Source organism: Chrysochloris asiatica, unplaced genomic scaffold (genome assembly GCF_000296735.1).
Source record: "Chrysochloris asiatica unplaced genomic scaffold, ChrAsi1.0 scaffold00188, whole genome shotgun sequence".
Classification (NCBI taxonomy): Eukaryota; Metazoa; Chordata; class Mammalia; order Afrosoricida; family Chrysochloridae; genus Chrysochloris; species Chrysochloris asiatica.
The window spans coordinates 1,996,293-2,018,729 of NW_006408706.1; the positions used below are offsets into that span (position 1 = coordinate 1,996,293).

The 22,437-nt window shown below is 36.8% G+C and overlaps 1 protein-coding gene across 1 annotated transcript; it reads left to right on the top strand.

The window, feature by feature from the left end:
• Positions 1-1,048: 1,048 nt before the first annotated feature.
• On the top strand, positions 1,049-13,806 carry LARP7 (La ribonucleoprotein domain family, member 7). The gene is made up of 12 exons (XM_006872237.1): positions 1,049-1,247; positions 1,342-1,442; positions 1,521-1,604; positions 1,715-1,879; positions 1,968-2,061; positions 2,151-2,501; positions 2,588-2,729; positions 4,480-4,641; positions 6,027-6,135; positions 9,703-9,862; positions 10,100-10,191; positions 13,726-13,806. The coding sequence occupies exons 1-12, from the start codon at positions 1,049-1,051 to the stop codon at positions 13,804-13,806; spliced, it is 1,740 nt and encodes a 579-aa protein (XP_006872299.1).
• The last annotated feature ends 8,631 nt before the right edge of the window (positions 13,807-22,437 follow it).

The window sequence follows — 22,437 nt, forward strand, 5'->3', positions numbered from 1 at the left end:
AAGGCAAAGGAGCAAAGACAAGAAAATGCTCAGGGACTATTTGTCAAGAACAATGCATTCTTCACATTTGTTGCACAGCAAGACCTATGAAATTGTGACTGCTATGTATCTAAATACTTGCATATAATCTTAACCAAGATAAATTACGAAAAACATTGAAGTAGGAAAAAAATTGCTGGATATTCTGTTTAGCCTGTCATTGAACAATTTTACTGTAAATGCTATATAGAAAAGGGCTCTTGCAAATTAGTTTTTGTTCCATGGAAATTGAATTAGTGATTAGTTTTGCATCTTAGCAAATTAATTTCCACATTCCTATGGAGTCCTGGTGTGGGGTTGGTTCAAGCTCACCAGTTCACTAAGGGAACTGAATCTACAGAACTTAACTCTTTGAAATCTCATTTGAACTTGGTTTTTTAATCTCTTCTCCCTTATTGAAGTAGACTTTTCAGTAAGTATTCATATTTTGTAGGAGTAATGACTTGTAACTCCACTTAAAATTTCATAAACTTCAGGTTAGACTGCATGTAAGGTCGGCAGGCTCATTGACACACAAGGGGCTTTGAAATATGCTTCAACACTAACACCATTAATATTTTCACATGCATATGAGGTTATTGACAAGATACTATGGGGTTGGATCAGATGCTCTATAGTTCTCAAATTGAACTATATAACTTATAACCTGCTTCACAAAGGGGTTATTGTTCCATGGAGTCCACTCTGACTCTTAGTAACCCTGTAAACCTTTAAAGGAGCAGACTGCCTCATCATTCTGAGGGGAACAGCTGGTAGTTTCAAAACTCTGACATATAACCTTCACAAGGGGGGTAAGAGTCAAATTCAGGACCAAGATGGTAATTTTACACAGGGATTGTGATTGCAAAGATGATAAGTGTGTGCGGGATGTTTTGTAAATGTTTACTGACATAGGAAAATTTAATCTACAGTGTGCTCGTTTTATGCCTTTGTGTTAGCTGTTTGGCCCCAGCAACCAAAGATTTTTAAAAGCCTCACAAGTATCACTTGTTAATTTGTATTCACAGGAATGGAGATTGAAAATGAAATTCAAGACAGGTCATTGGAAGAGGAAAGCATAAAGAAAAAAGATAACGAAAAAAAGAAAAGGTCTCGGGTTAAACAAGTGCTAGCTGACATTGCTAAGCAAGTAGATTTCTGGTTTGGAGATGCAAATCTGCACAAGGATAGATTTCTGAGAGAACAGATAGAAAAATCTAGAGATGGATGTAAGTGAAACCAGATGAACTCTTGCTTGATTTTGACTAACAGCTTTTGTACACAATCTACTGAACTTCCTCTTGGCATTTCATTTCATTTCAGATGTTGATATATCACTTCTTGTGTCATTTAACAAAATGAAAAAATTGACCACTGATGGAAAATTAATTGCCAGGGCATTGAAAAGTTCAGCTGTTGTAGAGGTAAAAAAGATTATAAATATAACTATGCCATAATCTACATATCCAGCTCTTATTAATTTAATAATGTTTGTTTTTAAGTTGGATTTAGAAGGCACCAGGATCCGTAGAAAAAAGCCTCTAGGTGAAAGACCAAAGGATGAAGATGAGCGGACTGTTTATGTGGTAAGACATAGTATATAATGTAACATAAAAGTGTGAAACAGGAGACAAATAGCACAAAAAGCATTTTATTGTATAGCAGTAGTTGATAAGGTATTTGATTTTTTTTTTAGGAACTACTTCCCAAAAATGTTAACCACAGCTGGATTGAAAAAGTGTTTGGGAAATGTGGCAATGTCGTTTATATAAGCATCCCACACTATAAATCTACTGGAGATCCGAAAGGATTTGCCTTTGTAGAATTTGAAACAAAAGAACAAGCAGCAAAAGCTATTGAGGTAGGTGGGTCCAAAATCCTTAAGAAAAGAAACAGGAGACATGTTAACAAACTTGTTACAATAAATTTATTTATATACCACTTTTCAGTTCCTTAACAATCCACCAGAAGAAGCACCAAGAAAACCTGGTATATTTCCTAAGACAGTGAAAAATAAACCTATTCCAGCTCTTAAAGTACCTGGTAAGTTAGTTATATAGCTTAATATTTTAATATATGAAAGTATCATATTCCAATATCAAATTCCATCATAAATCCATTTGGTGTTACAGAAGAAAAGAAAAAGAAAAAAAAGAAGAAAGGTCGCGTGAAGAAGGAAGATAGTGCCCCAGCCAAAGAGGCAAATATAGACACAAATAATGAAAACGCCTGTACACTAAAAAGATCCAGGACAACATCTGAGGGGTCAGAAGTAGAAATAACTGAAACCCAAAAGCCGCTCACAAAGAAAAAGAAAAAACGGGAAAAGACTGAAGCATCAAACTTACCTGATGTAAAAACCGGTAAGAGGAAGAGGAGCTCCACAGATGCAGAATGCCTAGCTCCCAGATCTAAAGTGAAAAAAACCGCTCAAAAAGAAAACGTTAAAAAGGAAGATAAGGAAATTTCCCAAGAAAACAAAGGTAAATCTAAAGCGTTTTTTTTTCCATTTAGAAATTGTGCTGAATATTAAAATTTCTTAATCGGATTTTTTTTTAATGTTACAAAAATTTAGAAGTCTCCACAGAAGAGGAAAAGGATACAGGAGACAAAGACGGATCTCTTTTAAAAGCAAAAAGGAAGCACAAGAAAAAGCATAAAGAGAGACATAAAATGGGAGAAGAGGTTATACCATTAAGAGTACTATCAAAGTAAGTTTGGCAAATATATATATATATCTATCTGGTTGAAAAATGGCTGATGTCCGTCACCATTGCTAAAGTGCAATTCCAGATTATATTGAACAGAGTTGCATATTAGCAACAGTAGTGGCATGTCACCAATACTTTTCTGATACCATGAGGATATTGAAGATTCAAGATGATGGAAGTAGGATTCACCACACTCAAACATGGAAGCACTTAATTTAGTATGTCACAGCAAGTGCCCCCATGTTAAAGTAGAGGGGGTCCATTTAGACAATAAAAAATAAATGGAGAGCTCCTGAAGTCGTGTAGAAACTTAGAAAGAAGACTCACCATCACTAAAACATGGAAGCACTTACTTTTTTAGTTTCAAAGCAAGTACATCCACGTTTAAGTGATGGGGAGCCCAAACTTGAAACCCTAAGCATTCTTAAGGTCTTAAAGTCCCGGTTTGGAGACACCTCCACTGAAACATGGAAGCACTTACTTTAATTTCACACAGCAGGTACCCCCATGTTAAAGCAAAGGTGATCCCTTGTTAACTGCAGTATAGTTGGTTGCAATCCCGCATAGGGTTTCTGAGGAGCAGCTGGTGAGTTTGAACCAACCTTGAGGGTGATCACTTCTTGTCTTAGAAAGAATGTACTTAAAACAGCTGGTAAACCAAAGGTGTCCCCTTTATACTCTAGCAAATTCCAACTGGGAATAAATTGAATTCACTTCTACTAAAACAAGGAAGCACTTACTTATTTTAAAGCTAGTAGAAAGGACCTCCTTGTTAAAGTGGAAGGAAATCCATCCATCCAGGGAAAGAAAACAAAATAGCATACCTTTCTGAAGACTGTTTCTTTTACCTTCCTGAATCTGCTTCCAGAGAGTTGAGTTCTTCTCCAGCTGGGTAAAAGGCAAAGCCTTTGGGCGCTTGTATTTATACTATTCTCTAGTCCTGAATTCCTTTTGCCTTTTTATCTCAGAGAATCATTACAAGAGACTTTTGTTATTTTAATGTATCGGCTCTCAAGGAATGTATGATCCTGGGTGGGTCTGGATACTTTTTTTTTTTTTTTTTTAAGTATACAGATGTCAATGTTAACAGCTAAAACCATTACCAGTAGATATCCTCCACTTAAAAAAAAAAAAAAAAAAACAAAAACAAAAAAGCTTTTTGATGGCAAAGATTAGGTAACAATGAGTGCTCCCTTGGAGCCAGTAGAGTAATTGTGTTTCTATCTGGGGGAGCTCTGGCTGTTTGCAGAAATATCCACATGTTAAATGCATGTAAATAAATAAATTACTTCTGATGGGTGGGTATTTCTTTTTTTTTTTTTTTTCCTTAGAAATTCCTTTTGATTCAAGTCAATACTAAGGAATGTTATCTCTAATTGAAAGCTGTTTCACAAATAACCTCTAAATTTTAATCTCTCAATTTCCCCTGTGGCTGGCTGACAATCTAGCTACTTAAGGAGTTAATTCTAAATTTCATTTAAATAAATATCAATATTTAAAACATGTAAGAATTTAATTCCCAATGGAAAACATTTTGAGATAAGGACAACTCTCCCTACCCTTAATTAAGCAAGTGAGGTGAACCAAGGAAATAATTTGAGTGTATAGGTTAAAGAAAGAAAAGTTGGAGGGGAAAGTAGGTGCAAGATACTGTGAATATATATAGTTACATTTTTCTTAACATATTATTTGTTTATTCATCTGCTATCAGTATTTTAATACCTCCCATTTGTTTGTTTTTTCCTTACAGGAGTGAATGGATGGATTTGAAAAAGGAGTATTTAGCTCTACAAAAAGCCAGCATGGCTTCTTTGAAAAAAACAATATCCCAAATAAAATCAGAGTCAGAAATGGAAATAGACCATGGAGAACCTAATAAGTCTGGAATGAAAAACGAAAAAAGTAAAAGATAGTTTTTATTATATCCTATGATATTCTGTGTCATATTCTGTATGTGACTTTGTAGGTTAATGTGCTAACTGCAAAGGAAGTTTGAACCACTAGGTAGGCTGACTCAATGGCACTTAAACAATAACAACAAATGGTGGTGGTTGTGTGCCATAAGGAGCTCTGATAGTGTAGTGGTTACTAATCGGCCTGCAAACCTTAAAGTCAGCAGCTCGAAACTACCAGCTGTTCTGCAGGAGAAAGATGAGGCTTTCTGCTCCCTTAAAGATTTACAGCCTCGGAAACCCTGTACAGGGGCACTATGGAACCAACTCCATGCACATCTCCACCATGTGATGTGGGTTATGTTTTGACTCATAGTGACACTGTATAGGGTTTCCAAGACTATATAAGTCATTTGTTGTTGTTAGGTGCCATCGAGTGGGCACTGCACACAGCAGAAGGAACCATTGCCCAATCCCAGGCCAATCTCACTTCTGTTGCCACACTTGAGTTAAGGGAGCAGAAACCCTCAAATTTTCTCCAGCCGAACCTCTAGTAATTTTGAACTGAGAACTGTTAGATTAGCAGCCAGACTTATAACCATTTAGCTACCTGCTACTTATCTTGTTGCTGCTAAATGCTGTGGAGTCAATTTTGACTCTTATTATAAGGTTTCAAAGGGGTGGCTGGTGAGTTTGAACTACAGATCTTCTGGTTGAAACCAGCTGTGGGGTCCAGTGTTTTATCTCACTGCGTCACACCAGGACTCCATAGTACTTAAAAGGAAGTTTTGTTTTTTTTTTGTTTTTTTTTGGGGGGGGGGAACTTAAATTATAAAAATCCACATTATTGGCATAATTAGAAAAATCTATAGTTTGTCAACTTGTCCAGAAGTGTGATTTCTTGATATTAGAATATGTGAAGGGCAAATTGTAAATAGTGGATCTTTTCATTGTACTACTTTTCTCTAAAAACTTTCACTATTAATTAATTTAGTAAATATTAATTGCCTAGTTAATGGATACAGATGTTCATAATCCTCCAGGTAATAGTTCCTAAAAATTATCAAAGTTGATGTTCGCTTTGGGGACATAAAGTAATGGATGCCATAAAGTATTTTACTCCTATTTGTTCTGTACTTTGCTGCTTGGTTCAAGGAAAAAGGCCTTTTTCAGAGGGAGAGGGCCTTATGAATATTCAAAACTAAAAGTTTGGGCTTAAAGTAATAAACTACTTTATTTCATTTATAATCTGAAATAAGTTGCATGAAATTTAATTTTTAAATCAACCTAAGAAATCAAAGTATCATTCATTGCCTTATTCTAAAGTAATCCTCCTAAGTGTTAAATTGTTAAATGTAAGAGATTTACTTCTGGTCTTTTCCTTTTCAAATTCAACAGTCAACAGTGAAGAATGTCGCCCCCAGGAGGTTAATTCATTGGGACCACAGTTTGTGAGTGGAGTGATTGTGAAGATCATTAGTGCTGAGACCCTACCAGGCAGGAAACAAGTTCGGGTAATGCCTTTGAGCCCCCAGGGTAGTTGTCACTCTCTCCTCTTAGTAACTCTAATGTGTGAAAATGTGTTTGTTTTATATGAAAATAAAAAAAACAAATCAGAAGTTTTACCTCTACAATAAACTTGTCGTTTCTAGAAGATTTTTGACTCTATAGTAAATTTTAAGATATAACGTAAAGCGATTCTAAAGATTGAAATTTCTCAATGGATCAGATTTACAGGGCATACAATTTAAAAGTCTGTTCTATAGGAAAATAATCATTTATGTTTATATTTATTGGTACCTTAAATGTTAGTTGCCATGTAGTATCTCATTGTTACCTGAAAAGATAGTAAAATGGTTTACCAATATTTTTTAGAATGTTTCCAGTGAAAATGGATTTAAGAAAAAACAACATCAAATTTTTTGGAAGATGTATGACACTGTGGATTAATGCGCTGGACTGCAAAGTCGGTGTAAACCACAAGGTCAGTGGTTCAAGCTCATAAGCTGCTCCTTGGAAACACTATACAGGGTCACTCTAGACAGGGTCCTTATGGGTCAGAACTGACTTGATGGTACTTAACAATAACAATGATCATAGTCAGCATTATTGTTAAGTTCCCTCAAGTATGTTCTGACTCATAATAACTCAAATTAGGGTTTCTGTGGAGCTAGTGGTAGGTTTAAACTGCCAACTTTGTGGTTAGCAGTCCAGTGCTTATCCTACAGCACCACACCAGAACACCAGTGTTATCGTTGGTCTGACATTATTTTTAAATTGTAAGAATCAGATAACTGTCTGGTTTTCGAACTCACTAGAGAATTTATTGATTTGTTTTAGTGAAACACTTAACTCTCAATAGATTCTTAGAAGATTTACATCATGTTTACAAACATGTTAAAACTAATTTTTTTGGCATTAAGCATGGTATTATGTATACATATTTATTACTTCACATGAATTGAATTTATTTTTGTCAGTCCTATTTTAAGATTAGAAATTTTTTCCTGAAAGAAATGCAGGGTTTGAATTTTGGTATTTGATTTTTTTGTTGTTTGTTTTCAGCTATAATAGTTTAATATGATATATGTAGTTGCTGTTGCTAAGTGCTGTCCAGTCAGTTCCAACCCATAGTGACCCTGTATAGAGTTTCCAAGGAGTGGCTGATGAGCTTGAACCACCAACCTTGCAGTTCAAACGGCTTTGCAGTCTGGTGCATTAACCCACAGCGCTACACTAAGACTCCTTTTTAATATATAGTGTTATACAATTATTATTATATACAATTTATCTTATGTAGCCTTTACACCAACACGTACAGTAATGTTTCTTTATTGGTGATGCCATATATCTCTGTGTAGGATTGCCAAATCTTATTCACCCTTACTCTGTCACATGTCTAGGTGAGTCACTCAATTTTGCAAAATGTTCTTTGATATCATACCAAAAGTTTTAAAATTCATGTATCCTGACATAGCCCAGTTACTCTTATAAAGCTTATGTAAGCATTGAAGGTTTGGCTCACTCTCTGTGCATGCACTCTCTGAAGCCCTGTCCTAAAATCATGTTGTTGTTCAAGAGCTGCTGACTTGTAGGGACCCAGTAATGGGTTTCTATGGAGTGGCTGATTAGTTTGAACCTCCAACCTTGTGGTTCAAATAGACTTATGGTCTAGTGCTTCTCCTACAGTGCCTCACCAGGATCATGTCACTAAAACAAATGTTAAATTCTCTGTCCCATTATTGATTAGGAATTTGGTCAGTCCCATTAGTTAGTCCCTTAGTATATGGTTGTTGTTATTAAGTGCCTTTAAATTTGTTATGGTAGCAATATAGAATTTAAGGTTAGAAAATTGAGAGATATCAATGCTACTGTCATTTGTTAACATGAAAAAGATTGACAGGGAAAATTAATGTAACTTGTTATTTGGAATGCTGACATAGATTTCATTATGTGTATCAAAGAGTAATTATTATCTAAGTAGAAATTACACCAATTAAAAGTTTATTATTTATGATACTTGAAACCGTGAAATAAGTCCATTAATCAATAGAGTTACTTACATTTTGCTGGAACAAAACTGAGCTATGAAGATGGTTCCTGCTGACTGTGACTTGCCCATATGATTACCAAGCTAATTTGTCATTCTTACAAGGGTTTTAAATCAGGAGATTAGCCTGACATTATAATGGATATTTAGTAAATATCTTTTGAGTTGTAACAATCTAATCTGTTTGATAAATCAGTTACAAAACTCTCACTACTACTAGTGAATCCATTCTAATTTCCTGGATTTAATACAGATTTTTTTCCCCTTATTTTGTCCCTAAAATTAGTATTAATTAGAAAAACGGGAAAGGTTATCAGTTGTATTTTTTATTTTCTCTAGTTAATTTACTTTTTGAAATTGATTCAGTTAACATTTACCAAGTGCCACTTTTCTGATGCTTACTGTTGGGGTGCATCTTCTAAAGGGATTCAGATTTTTCCTAGCTGTTCTTTAACTTTTCTAAACATTGTTTGTTGTTTCCTTTAAACTCAATGATCTGAAAAGTCTACATCTAAAAGTAATCTTAACCAAAAGTAATCTTAACCAAAAGTAATCTTAACCAGTGTATCTTCAAAAAGGAAGCCCAAGACTTAAAGTCAGAAGATCTATTTTTTTTTCTTTTTTTTTTTTAGTTGGAATCTCCCCTCATTTATTTTTTAGCTTTATGTATGGAAGGTGATGAATTTAGAATTTGTAGCATTTCTACATAAAGACTTTGTATATACCCTTTGGAGCCTCCTGTGAAAAAAGTTGATTAAGAATGCAGGAATCTCCTTAATTTGCCATCACTGCAGGGGTTATACGTAAAATTTTCCTTGCTGGAGGATGACAACTTGTTTGAGAGATTCCTAGGGTATTTTATCTGAAAGGTAATGTGTATCTGCTGCTGAAAAGTTATAGCCTTGAAAACCCTGTGGAGCAGTTCTACTCTGCACACATGGGGCTGCCATGAGTCAGAATTAACTTAACAGCAGCTGAGAACCACAAGTACAAACCTACCTTCTCCAATTTTTTTTAAAACATTTTTTCTCATTTGCTACCGCAATACTTGGAACTCTTTTGCAGGGAAGAGTGAGACTGCACAATATTTGTACATACTGTTCTACGATGGAATGCTAACACAAATTACAGATTTTGGTGTCCTGGTATGGTGGTGTAGGATAAGCACTATACTGGTAACTGCAAGGTCAGTGGTTCAAACTCACTAGCTGCATCTCAGAAACCCTATGAAAGGTCACTCTGAGTCAGAACCAATGTGAGGGCACTTAACAACAAAAATGCAGATTTAAAGGTATAGCATAAATGAATGAAAGCAAATTATGCGAACACTTGGTGTTAAAATAGATTGTCTTCTTGATCCAAATTGTTTTTAAGAATATTTTTGTGTAGTTTTAAAAAAATATTTGATGTAGGTTAAATATTTATTTCTAATGACTAATTTAGATAATGCCTTTTGACACAGCCTTTAGGATTACTTGTTAATTATTGCAAAACCTTTTTTAAAAAGTATTTCTACTGAACTCTCATACAGGATACTTTGGCAGCAATCTCAGAAGTTGTCTATGTTGACTTGCTAGAAGGAGATACAGAATGCCATGCAAGATTTAAGACTCCTGAAGCTGCTCAAGCACTGATAGATGCATGCACAGAAATTCAAAAGAAACACAACTGGAAACTCGAGGTCCTTTCTGGTAAAATCCATCATAATTTTTTGAAACTTCTTTTTCATTAAATCTTTTTATTCTGGGTTATTGTGTTGTATTTTCTGATTTTAGCATGAAATTCGTAATTTAGTTTTCATACGCTTCATAAAGTAATGCTAAATATTATAAAGTAAATACTCTAGTTTTGTTAAATGCTATAGCTTGAATATATTTCTACATTTTGTTGTTTTGTGTCCCATGATGAACATGTTACTTGTTTTTAAGGTGATCATGAGCAGAGGTATTGGCAGAAGATTTTGGTAGACAGACAGGCCAAACTGAATCAGCCTCGAGAAAAGAAAAGAGGCACTGAAAAGGTAAGCAATTCATATTTGTTTCCTGTTTTTGAAGCTTAAATTTTTTCAAGGATTAATTGCTTCTGAAAGTCAGTAATATATAATCAATCATAAAATAACCTTTTTTTTCCCTCTGCCTAACATTTGCAAAGTTTATACCATTGGGATAGAATATTTATCTATACTTCCAGATTCATAAATGGTAATAATTTTCCCCAAACTGTGCATAATTTTAACTTAGAGGGTTTTTTTTATTTGTTGTTTCTTTTTTAACTAATCAATTTTACTTCAAAGTTAAAATCTTAACTTCTGGCTGCTGGGTACCTTGATGGTTACTAATTATTGGAAGATTGTCTTAATGGTAAAACACTATGTATTTAGAGATTAGTTTCTAAAGATATGAGGCTCCACAGATAAGATTGGGAGCCTGTACTTAGTGCTAGCTATAGAAATGATAAGCTTGATTCCTTTTTCTCTGGGAGAGTCAACAAGTATTCCAATCTTAAACAATTTAAAACAAGCCTCTTGTTTACTAATTTTATGTTTGTGTTTGTATAAAATGATACTAGGCAGTTTTTTAAATAGTTAATAGCTAGTTACCCTGTCAACGTTATTCTTTAAAATTACTGAACACAAAATGTTTTGCATGTTTAACATGAACAAAATAGATAACGTAACTAATTTTAAATTGTATATTATGAAAGTATGAGAAAAAATGTAATGTGGATCCTTTTATACTTGTTTAGCATTTTTAAAACTTTGCTTCTAGTATTATAGGTTTGTTGATTTTTTTTGAGTCATCTTTATACTTTCCCCCTCCCTCTAATTTAAAAATCAAGTGTCTTTAATCAGTCCTTTAGAGTTTAAGGTAATTTCTGGGGAAGTTTCCTACTGGTCTTTGTTAATTATGTTTTCTTGCATAGAGAACTTGCTGAAATGGGGCATCCTCCTTCCTTCCTAAAGACTCTTTCAGGTCTCTGAGGTGTTAATTTCAAAACCTGCTTGAGATTATTTAAATGTTAAAATCATCAATCAAGAGCTGGTATTGAATTAGCTCAGTTTTTTAGATAATGCTCATAATTGCTGTGAATTTTCATTTAAGTTATATGATTTTTTTTTTTTTTTTAAAGGAGGAGTTAACAATTTAGAACTTTTTTTACAAACTTGGAAAGATTCTATCTTTGAAAATTAAACTTTAGTCAGAAGAAACAAATGCTGGCTAGGGACCTGGTGTGGGTTAATGAGCCACACTGCAAAGCCATTTGAACTGCCAGGTTGGTGATTCAAGCTCACCAGCTCCTCCTAAGAAACTCTATACAGGGTTGCTAAGGGTAAGAATTAGCTGGCCAGCACTTAACAGCAGGGTCCTGGTGTGGTGCTGTTGTATAAGCACTGCACTGCTGACTGCAACAGTTCAGACCCACCAAGCACTCCTGGAAAGCCTTATTCAGGTTTACTATGAGACAGAACTAACTCAGTGGCTCTTGAAAACAACACAGGGACTAGCTCTGTAGTTAGGTACTTAACTGCCACCTGAAAGGCTGGGAATCCCAACCCACCCAGAGGTACCTGGGTAGACTGTCCCGGAGATCTGCTTCTGAAAGGTCACAACCTACCATAGCAGAGTCACCATTTTCTTGTTGTTGTTAAGTGCCTTCGAGTCGGTTCCAACCCATGGTGACCCTGTATAGGGTTTCTGAGGAGCAGCTGGTGAGCTTGAACCGCTGACCTTGCAGTTCAAAGGACTTTGCAGTCTGGCGCATTAACTCACAGTACCACACCAGGACTCCAGAGTCATAGTCAGTCAGAATTAACTGAACAGCAAGTAGCAATAAACAACAGCCATTGAATTGGAAAGATGTGGTCCTGACCTCTTAACCTGTTGCATTATCTATCCGCTTTATAATTAGCAGAATATGTTTCAGAAACATTTGGAAGTACAGATCTTAACAGACACTATGGTAGTAGTGGCTCAGCTCATGTAAAAGAAGGTATCACACAAAATACCTTCGAGAGTTTAGATGACAGAGTGCTGTAGGATAAGGACTGCACATCTGATCACAAGGTTGGCAATTTAAAACTACCACCATCACCACAAAAACCCTATACAAGGTTATTATGAGTCAGAACATACTTGAGGGAACTTAACAACAACAATCCTGTTAAGTATTATTTAGTGTGTATAGTGTTTCCGAGGAGCGGCTGGTGAGCTTGAACCTTGCGTTTCACACCAACTTTATAGTCCAGCACATTAGCCCACACATCTTGCAAAAAAATTTGATGCTGTTTTATTTATCTATTTATTCATTTAGCAAATATTTAATAACTCCATTTTGTTAGCCACCTTGCTAGAAACTGGGGACACAGTCATATGTAATAAAGTCCTATTTTCTTAAAGCTTACAGATAAACAGGATAGGTATGGCAAATTGATGACCTGTCACAAAAGATCAGGAAGATCATGAAAGAGCTGCCAAAAGGGATATCACTTATTTACTCATTCTAGCCCAAACCTCTGAAGAATGTCTTGACACTTTGTGCAGCTTAATAAAATTGGATGGCAGCTACTGGAGACAGATTGGAACTTTTTCTTATTTCTGTTAACCTTTCAAAATATTTAAATTTTTTTATTTTATCAAAATTGTCTCCTCTGTTCAAATTAGTTACATGTCACATATTAAGAAGGTAATAATTCATGAAATTTTTGAACAACACAGGTGTGACAGAATTTTAAACACACAGTTTTGAAGAGTCACTTCTCACTGATGAATAGATTTTTAATCTAATCTAAAAGTGGTTGTTGTTGTTAGGTGCCATCAAGTTGGTTCCGACTCATAGGAACCATGTATACAACGTAACAGAACACTGCCCAGTCCTCTGCCATCCTCAGTTGTTATGCTTGAGTCCATTGCTGCTGCCAGGGTGCTAATCCATCTCATTGGGGGTCATCTTTTTTGCTGACCCTTCACTTTATCTAGCATAATGTCCTCCAGGGATTACTCCTTCCTGATAACATGGCTAGCTGGCACTTAACAACAACAATATCATTTAAGAGGGAGTATGGTAACTCCATAGGATGAGCACTATACTGCAAACAACAAGATCGGTTCGAGTCCACCATTCACTGTGGAAGAAAGATGAGGCTTTCTGACCCTGTCCAGGGTTCCTATGATTTGATTCCATCTAGACAACACTTAACAACAACAATCATTTAAGAAATGTCTTGTTAATATTCAAAATACAAATATAAAATAAAAAGGGGTTATAAATCAGCAAACAACGATGATAGGTCCTGGTCCCTCCTTAAAAGTTAAAAAAATGCAACTATATAGTTAACTAATAATCATTGTAATATTTTTATTAACTTAGAATTAAATGAGGGATTTTTAATAGTTCAAAGATTTAATATCCATTGTACTATGGTTGATTTAATCTAACCTATTAATACCCCTTTCCCTTTATTTTCAGCTGGTATTTTGAATTTTTTCTAGTCATGATTGTCTTTTCTTCTTTGGATGCCTGATACATTTTCATTTCTTCTTTTCTTTCTCCTTAGTTAATCACCAAAGCTGAAAAGATTAGACTGGCAAAGACTCAGCAAGCAAGTAAACACATTAGATTTTCTGAATATGATTGAAGAAAAAAAGAAAATGATATTTCTGAATATTTCATTGGATACTTGAGCTACTAGGAAATCCATCTTTATTAGGATAATGTTACACAATGTTGTTCTAAAGCCCATACATTAAAGAAAAGCATACCTTGGTTCCTCAACTTGTATATAAGATTTTTTGTAGAAATAAGTACATGTATACTACAATTTTTGATTAATCTTGTTTCTTTTTTTTTTTTTTTTTGTCGAAAGGGTCTCCTGTTATAGCAACCACAAAGTTACTGAGTAAATAAATGTGTTTGACCATTATCAATTTTATTACTGTATTACAAACAAATACATAATTGTAAAAATAGTCAACATTGTTTGAATTCCTGATTTACAAAGAAAAGGTAAAGACTTGAACAATGGACTCTTAATAATTAGTCATTTATAAATTAATAATTTGTTTTTTCGTTTCACATATCCTAAATGTCTTCATGTTATTTATACAGACAGAATGCATAATATTTCCTTCTCTTTATTCCAGTTTGCTTTTCTGACCTTCCATTGCTGACCATATAGAGTGATTCCATTGAAATGTTGATTTTTTGATAGCATTCAGTTACTTTTTTCATAAATAAAGTTAACATACTATGAGCATAGGAAAAAAAAAATCAATATTTGGTGGAACTGAGGTCTAACATTTAATCCGGAAAATCATAGGTCTGGAGCATTTGAAGCCTTCCCAGAACAAAATCTACAGAACCTTTTCTATTTAAGATCCTGGGTAGGAAGGCATAAAGCACTGACTTAGTGGGCCATTGTCTTCACTTCCTTGGACTCTGTAAGTGGCTTTGAAGTCTATCTCTTGGCAGGCCCTTTGACTCAGTAAGGAGGTTTACATCTTTCCATGGCTTGATATGTCAGGATTAAAATAGTAAGGAACACATTTCTGTATGTATTCTAGGAGCCCTGGTGGTACAGTGGGTTAAGTGTTGGATTGATAACCATGAGGTTGGTAGCTCAAACCCACCAGCTGTTCCTTGAAAGAGAGATGAGGCTAGCTGCTTCCATAAAGATTTGGTCTCGAAACCCCCTAGGGAACAGTTCTATTCTGTCTTAAAAGGTCATTATGAGTCACAAGTACTTCACAGCATTGAGTTGGGTATATACTCTGTCAGGTACATGACAAGACACACTACCTCTCTTATAACACATTGAAACTATAAACACTGATGTTTTAAGACGTGCATATTGATTTTCCCCTAACAGAATAACACTATAGATTTTACCTTCTCTTTTCTCAGCTAAGTTCACAATGCAACAGAAAGTTCTAGCTTACCACATGGTTGAAAGCAGCAGAAAGAGGCTATCTTCAATTTCGTCTAGTCCACTGAGGGTTTATCTTGTTAAAGTTGAATAGGGGATAAGTAGAAAAATGGGAATAATTGCAGAATGGAGCTAAGCGAGTGTCTTCTCCAAGATTGCGTACATAGGTTTAACCAGACATGATTATAGGTACCTTGAAGGTGTGCCAGTTGAGAGCCAGGTAAACTAAAACCAAGCCTTATACAGTGTGTCAAGTAAACGCAGAATCAAAACGAGGAAAGCTGTAGGGAAGAGAACAAGCTAGATCTGGGTCAAGGAGTATGTGACTGTAGTGAACTGATGGCATGGGTGTGCCTGAGGCAGAAAGGACAGAAAATAGTCAATAAATATTGTTGAATAATGACAAGTAGTGGCAGTAAGATTACCCTTCAGGCAAGAGCTCTAGTCCCAGGGCACACATAGTAGGCTATGTGTTGGTTGCAAGGAACAGGATATTTTTGAGCATAGATATCATCAAGAAACCCTGGTGGTATAGAGGGTTAAGTCATGGGTTGCTAACCCCAAGGCTGTGTAAGAAAGGTGAGAATGCCTTTTCCAGTAAAAATTTACAGCTTCGGAAACCCAAGGGAGCAATTCTACTCCACCCTATAGGGTCTCTGAGTCAGAATTGACTCATTGGTAATGGGTTGTAGATATCATTTAGCTCATAAAAAGGGAGGTAATTATACAATGAGGTAGTATAAAAACTCCAGAATAGCTAAACAATGGGGATAGCCCTTAGGGCCCCAGCAGTAGGAATTCCTAAATGTATTATGGAGTTCTACCATTAAAAAGGAATCTTTGGATGTCGAATATGGTTAACCAGTTGACTGCTAGCTGAAAGCCTGGCAGTTCTAAACCATCAAAAGGTGTGCCTTGGAAGAAAAGCCTTATGATCTGTTTTCAAAAAGTCAACTTGGAAAACCCTATTGAGCAGCTCCTCCGGCGGCCCTGCAGGTTAATGCACTGGACTGACTACAAGGTCGGCAGTTCAGTCTTAACAGTTGCTTCTCAGAAACCTTATACAGGGTCGCTATGAGTCAGAACTGGCTGGATGGCACTTAACAACTCTACATACATGAAGCTTCCATGAGATAGATTTGACTCTATACAACAGCCATTAAAAATGCCTCAACTGTATAACGTGTCAACCTTTTTCTTATCTGTATACTGACTTCTTGGAGTCTTGGTGTAGTGCCTTAGGATAAGTACTAGACAGCAGTTCAAACCTACCCTTCAAAAATCCTATACAAGGTCTCTGTGAGTCTCAACCGACTCCATGGCACTTAACAACAATACTGAATTGTTCACTTTTTTTTTTTTTACAAAATCTTAAGAAAGCTCTGGACAGACACTGGGTTCCTTTGTATTGGGCTGTACACTCTCATTCTTAGTTCTGTCAGTCTTGAACAGGAGAGGGGCCTAACCTGACTGCCACTTCCATGTACTGTGGAAAACCTATAATCAGGAATTTGAGGAAATCAACTACCACACTGGTAAGAGAGCCAGTAGATGATTATGTAAAATGGGTATCCTGGCAAGTTGTCATCCATCTATCTCCCACGCTTCTCCCTTCATACAGGGAAACTAACCTGTGCCCATGGAGAAAAAGCAAGATCTCTAAATAGTTCCTAAATCCTACTGTAGAGGATTTGGAGCCCTGGTGTGGCGCTGTGGGCTAATGCACTGCAAAATTCAGACTGCAAGGTCAGTGATTCAAGCTCACCAGCTGCTCCTCGGAAACCCTATATGGGGTCGCTATGGGTTGGAATCCACTGGATGGACGGCACTTAACAACAACTATAGAGGATTATGACTAAAGGTGTTATAGTGTTGGTAAGTACCTTTGAGTTGGTTCCAACTCATGGCAACCCTGAATAGGGTTTTCAAGGCTTTTCAAATCTCTGCCGGAACAGAAAACTTCATCTCCTGCAGAGTAGCTGGCAGATTCAAACTGCAGCCCTTGTACTTACCACGTCCAGTACTTACTGTATGGAACCACCATGCTTCCTGTCCATACTCAACTATTAAGTATAGTGGAGTCAATTCTGATTTGTAGAGGATTTGCAAGGAGCAGCTGGTGGGTTTGAATTGGTGACCTTGTAGTTCACAGTCCAGTACTGATCCTACAGCACCACATCAGGAGTCCAGATGTTCAGAAAATCCTGAATAATTAGGTAATAACATTTCAAGATTTCAGTGAATCTTAGTGAAGAATGTCTAAAGAGGCACTGAAGATGTTATCAAGTAAAGTGCCAGAAATTATTTTCTTGGCAGTCTTTAAAACAAGATAATTATTCATATAACAAATATTTATTGGATGTTGTGGACACTGTTGGCTCACTTGGGAGGTTTGTTGTTTTTGTTGTGAAGTGCCATCGAGTTGGTTCCAACCCATAGCGACCCTGTTTAAGGTTTCCAAGGAGCAGCTGGTGAGCTTGAACCACTGAACTTGTAGTTCAAATGGCTTTGCAGTCTGGCTCATTTACTCAACTACACCACACCAGGACTCCCACTTGGGAGGTATTAATACATAAAACAAAGATCCCTGCTCTCTTGACTCCTACAGCACAAGGCATCCTACTGTCTCAGTACTTACCTACTAAAAGAAAGTTTGATGGCTCAAACTCAGCAGCTGCTCCAGGAGTGATGGTCGGCTTCTATAAAGATTTATAGCCTTGGAAATGTTATGGGGCAGATCTACTGTGTCCTGTAGGATTGCTGAGTCTGAATCCACTCAACAGCAATAAGTTTTGGAAGTTTGGGTTATAGGAGGGCACTTCATTCCATTATCTTTTGATCTTAGTTGTCCACAAACTTTTGAAGCCCCCCGCTCATAGATCAGACAGGAATCCCTGGATGGTGCAAATGATTATGAAGAAAGGTTGACGGTTCAGAGACACCTTGGAAGAAAAGTATGGTAATCTACTTTTATAAAATTAGCCACTGAAAACCCTGTGGAGTACAAGCTGTACTTTGACGTAGTGTCTCAATGAGTTGGAATCCACTAGGTGGCAGTATCTTGGAATATAACTAACCTATGCGCCACAGTGCTTATCTTACAGTGCTACACCAGGACTCCAAATCAAACCTACAAGAAGTAGAATAGGGAACCAGAGATCTCCATTTATAATGAAGTTAACTATGAAACAAAGAGAAGAATAGTGTAATACCGAACTTCTAAATGATGAAGTCAAGTAGATTTCAAGATAAAACAGACTACCTTAAACAGATGAAAAATGAATAAATTATAGGGAAACTTCAAAGAAAATTAATACACCTTCATATCAAAATTAAAAAGAGGAAAACCAGAAATATTAAGTAAACATAAAAACAACAGCAGTAAAGAAAACAAAATCCACAAGCAAAATTAACTCAGTGTAGAAATTTATGTGGAATAACAAAAGTAGCAACACCGCAAAAGCACAGTAAAATGACAGCAACCAGTTCATAACTATCAATGATAATAATGAATGTAAATGGATTAGATTCACCAATCAAGAGACAGAGTAGCAGAATAGTTAAGAAAAATGGATCCTTCAATAAGCTGCCGATAAGAGGCACACTTTATACACAGACAAACTAAAATTCAAGGGATGGGAAAAATATCTAATGGCAATCAAAAATGAGCAGGACTGGCAATATTAATCCTGATAAAATAGACAAGGCAAAAAATCGTACAAGGGGGGCATGTACATTTTCTTATGTATAAAGGGTCAACTGAAGAAGAAGACATAATACCTATGCTTCCAATGAAAGAGTCACAAAATGTATAAACTAAGGAGCTCTGGTAGCGTAGTGGTTACGAATCAGGCTGCTAACCTCAAGGTCGGCAGTTCGAAACTACCAGCAGTTCCGCGGGAGAAAGATGAGGCATTCTGCTCCCATAGAGATTTACAGCCTCTGAAACCCTGTGCAGGCTCACTGTGAGTCGGAACCGACTCCAGGGTACGTAACAACAACAACAAAACTCTTATAGAACTGAATATACCATGCTAAAGGATGGGAAGACAACATTGTGAAAATGTCAATACTACCCAAGGCAATCTATAGACATATAGCAATCCCAATCCATATTCCAACATCATTCTTTAAAAAGATGGAAAAACTAATCACTAACTTTATATAAAAAAGAATGAAACGTGGATAACCAAAGCATAACTGACAAAGAAGGAAGCCCTCGCTTTCCCATTTCAAATCCGTCTACACAGTCACAGTAATCAAACAGTCTGGCATTAGTACAGTGAAAGACACATATAGGTCAGTGGAACAGAATTGAGAATCCAAAAATAAATCCATAGACCTATGGTCAGTTGATCTTTGACACAGGGCCGAAGCACATTAAATGGGGAAGAAATGGTCTCTTAAACAAATAGTGCTGGCAAAACTGGAAATCCATATGTAAAAAAAATGAAACAAGACCCATATCAAACACCACATATGAAAACAAACTTAACATGGATTAAAGACCTGAATGTGAAACCTAGAACTATAAAGTTCATCAGTGAAAAACTAAGGACAAACTTAAGGGCTCTGATACATGGCATAAATATACTAGCAAACATAACTGACAACACACAAACAGCAGACAACAAAATAGATGACTGTGACCTCCTAAAAAATGAGACACTTATGCATATCAAAAGAGTAAAGAACCCACAGACAGGGAAAATAAATTTGGCAATGACATGAGATAATGGACTACTTTCTAAAATGTGTAGAACACTTCACCTCAACAAGAAAAACAATCTAGCAGAAGACATGAACAGACACGTCACTAAAGAAGACATTCAGGAAGCCAACAAACATATGAGGAAATATTCAAGATCATTAGCCATTATTATTAAGTACCATCCAGTTTGTTTCGACCCTGTTTAGTGTTTCTGAGGAGTGGCTGGTGAATTTGAGTGGTCGACCTTGGGACTTAAACTGACTTTGCAGTCCAGTGCATTAACCCACAGTGCCACACCAGGACTCTATTGTTGTTAAGTGCAGTTGATTCTGACCCATAGTGACCCTGTATGTTGTTGTTGTTAAGTGCCGTCAAGTCGATTCCGACCCACAGCGACCCTGTATAGGGTTTCCAAGGAGCGGCTGGTGAGCTTGAACCACTGACCTTGTAGTTCAAACGGCTTTCCAGTCTGGCTCATTAACCCACAGTACCACACCAGGACTCCAGTGACCCTGTATAGGGTTTCCAATAATCTGCTGATGAGCTTGAACCACCGACCTTGCAGTTCAAATGACTTTGCAGTCTGATGCATTAGCCCACAGTCTCACACAGGACTCTATTGGAGACATACAAATCAAAACAACATGCTAGCATTTTACTCCCCCACCCCACCACCAACCTCCTCACTCCCCCACCCCACCACCCCCTGCACTGGGACCCTCCTACACTGCTGGTTGGGACTATAAGGTACAACCGCTGTGGAAAAACAGTATGGCACATCCTCAAAAATCTAGAAATAGAAAGACCCAGCAATCCCTTTACTTAGTATATATCCTCAAGAAATGAGAACTGTGCATATAGACTACATATATGAACACCCATGTTCATTGTAGCACTTTTCACAATAGTAAAAAGATGAAGACAGCCTAAATGACCATCAATAAAATGATTAAACAAACTTTGGTACAGATACACAATGGAATACCACACAACACTGAAGAATAATGATGAGGTGGAGACAAACAAAATGCCTGATAGGGTGGAAGTGCAGTGAGGAGCTCCATCAGCAACAACACAGAATACCAGACCAAGCAGTCTCAGGGGATGGCCCCAGAACTCTGAACTACTTAAAAATGAGTATTTAGAAAGTTGGAATGCTTATAGCCAGTGGAATTTGTAGCAGAAGCAACAAATCCAGTGCTTTCTAACCCAAGGCACTCAGCTGCTCCCCAAGTGACCATCTTGGGCAACACTGAACCGGGGAAGGATAAGAACAGCCACAGACACCTGACAGAACCATGGAGATAAAGGTGAGGACATTATTTTTTTCATATCTGTTTGTTGGCCTCTCGCTGTCTGTGCACCTCCATTCTGGTGACTAGAGGGGGTGCCTGATCACATGGACACCCTATCCCCACCCTCAGAGGGTTCTACTATGCATACGCAAAGATCTCAAAATTTAAAGGGACAGTTTCCACTTAAAACCAAACAGCATTGCAAAACAGCCACAGCTGGTCCTGAACTATTTATCATTGCCTGAACAGGGGTTGTGGGGCAGGACAGGCAGACTAAAAAGGAAACAGGCTGAAAATTAAATCCTGAGTTGTGTCATAACAGCCAACCATGGCATCTTGAAATTTTTCAGGAAGAAGAGTGAAAAGGGAAGCCCATCTCCTGATCTCATCTATCTGGAGGCAATCAGAAAACATAAAAAAATACCAAAACACACACCCATCTAAGTTTTAAGGCCACAGCTAACCACCGAATATACCCAAAAAACAGAAACAGATGACCATATCAGCACATGTCCAGAAACAAGATAATGTGAATGAGACAAATGAGCTGGAGGTAGACCTACACTCCATACTGGAAGACGGGTAGGCTTTGGAAATACCTGAGAAGGAATTCAGAAAAATGATTATAAAATATATCAAAACACTTTACAATGAAGTTGAGAAAAATAAGAAGTCAGGAAGGTTCTACAGGAACAATCAAATAAGATAGATACAGCATCGGAAACAATTATTTCTACAAATGATTCATAATAGAGTATCAGAAGAAGACAATACACTGAAAGGGCAAAGGAGTAGAATTGAAGAGATGGAAGCCAGAACTAGTGAGCTGGAAGATAAATTTCTCAATACTGCTAAGATAGAAGAACAAATAGAAAAAAGGATAAAAAATTCTGAAGGCCTAAAACTCATGTGGTCCAACATGAAGAAGAATAACTTAAGAATTATAGGCATTCCAGAACAGGAAAAATCACACAAGTCCACAGAAGAGATAGGTGAAGAACGTCTGGAAGAAAATTTCCCTAACATCCTGAAGAACAAAAAGATAAGCATCCAAAAAGCTCAACAAACCCCAGGAAGGATAGACCCTAAAAGAAACACACCAAGACCTTTGGTAATCAAGCTCTCCAAAATCAAAGATAAGGACAGAATCTTGAAGGCAGCTAGGGAAAAGAGAAATATAACATACAAAGGCAAGCAAATCAGACTAGGCTTGGATTTCTCAAGAGAAACCATGCAGTGGAGAGATGGAGTGGCAGAGGACTCTAGACCCAGAGAGGGAGAGGGGCTGTGTGCTGACAATCGGGGCAGGCTTGCAGGGTATACCCTTTGGTTGGTTGA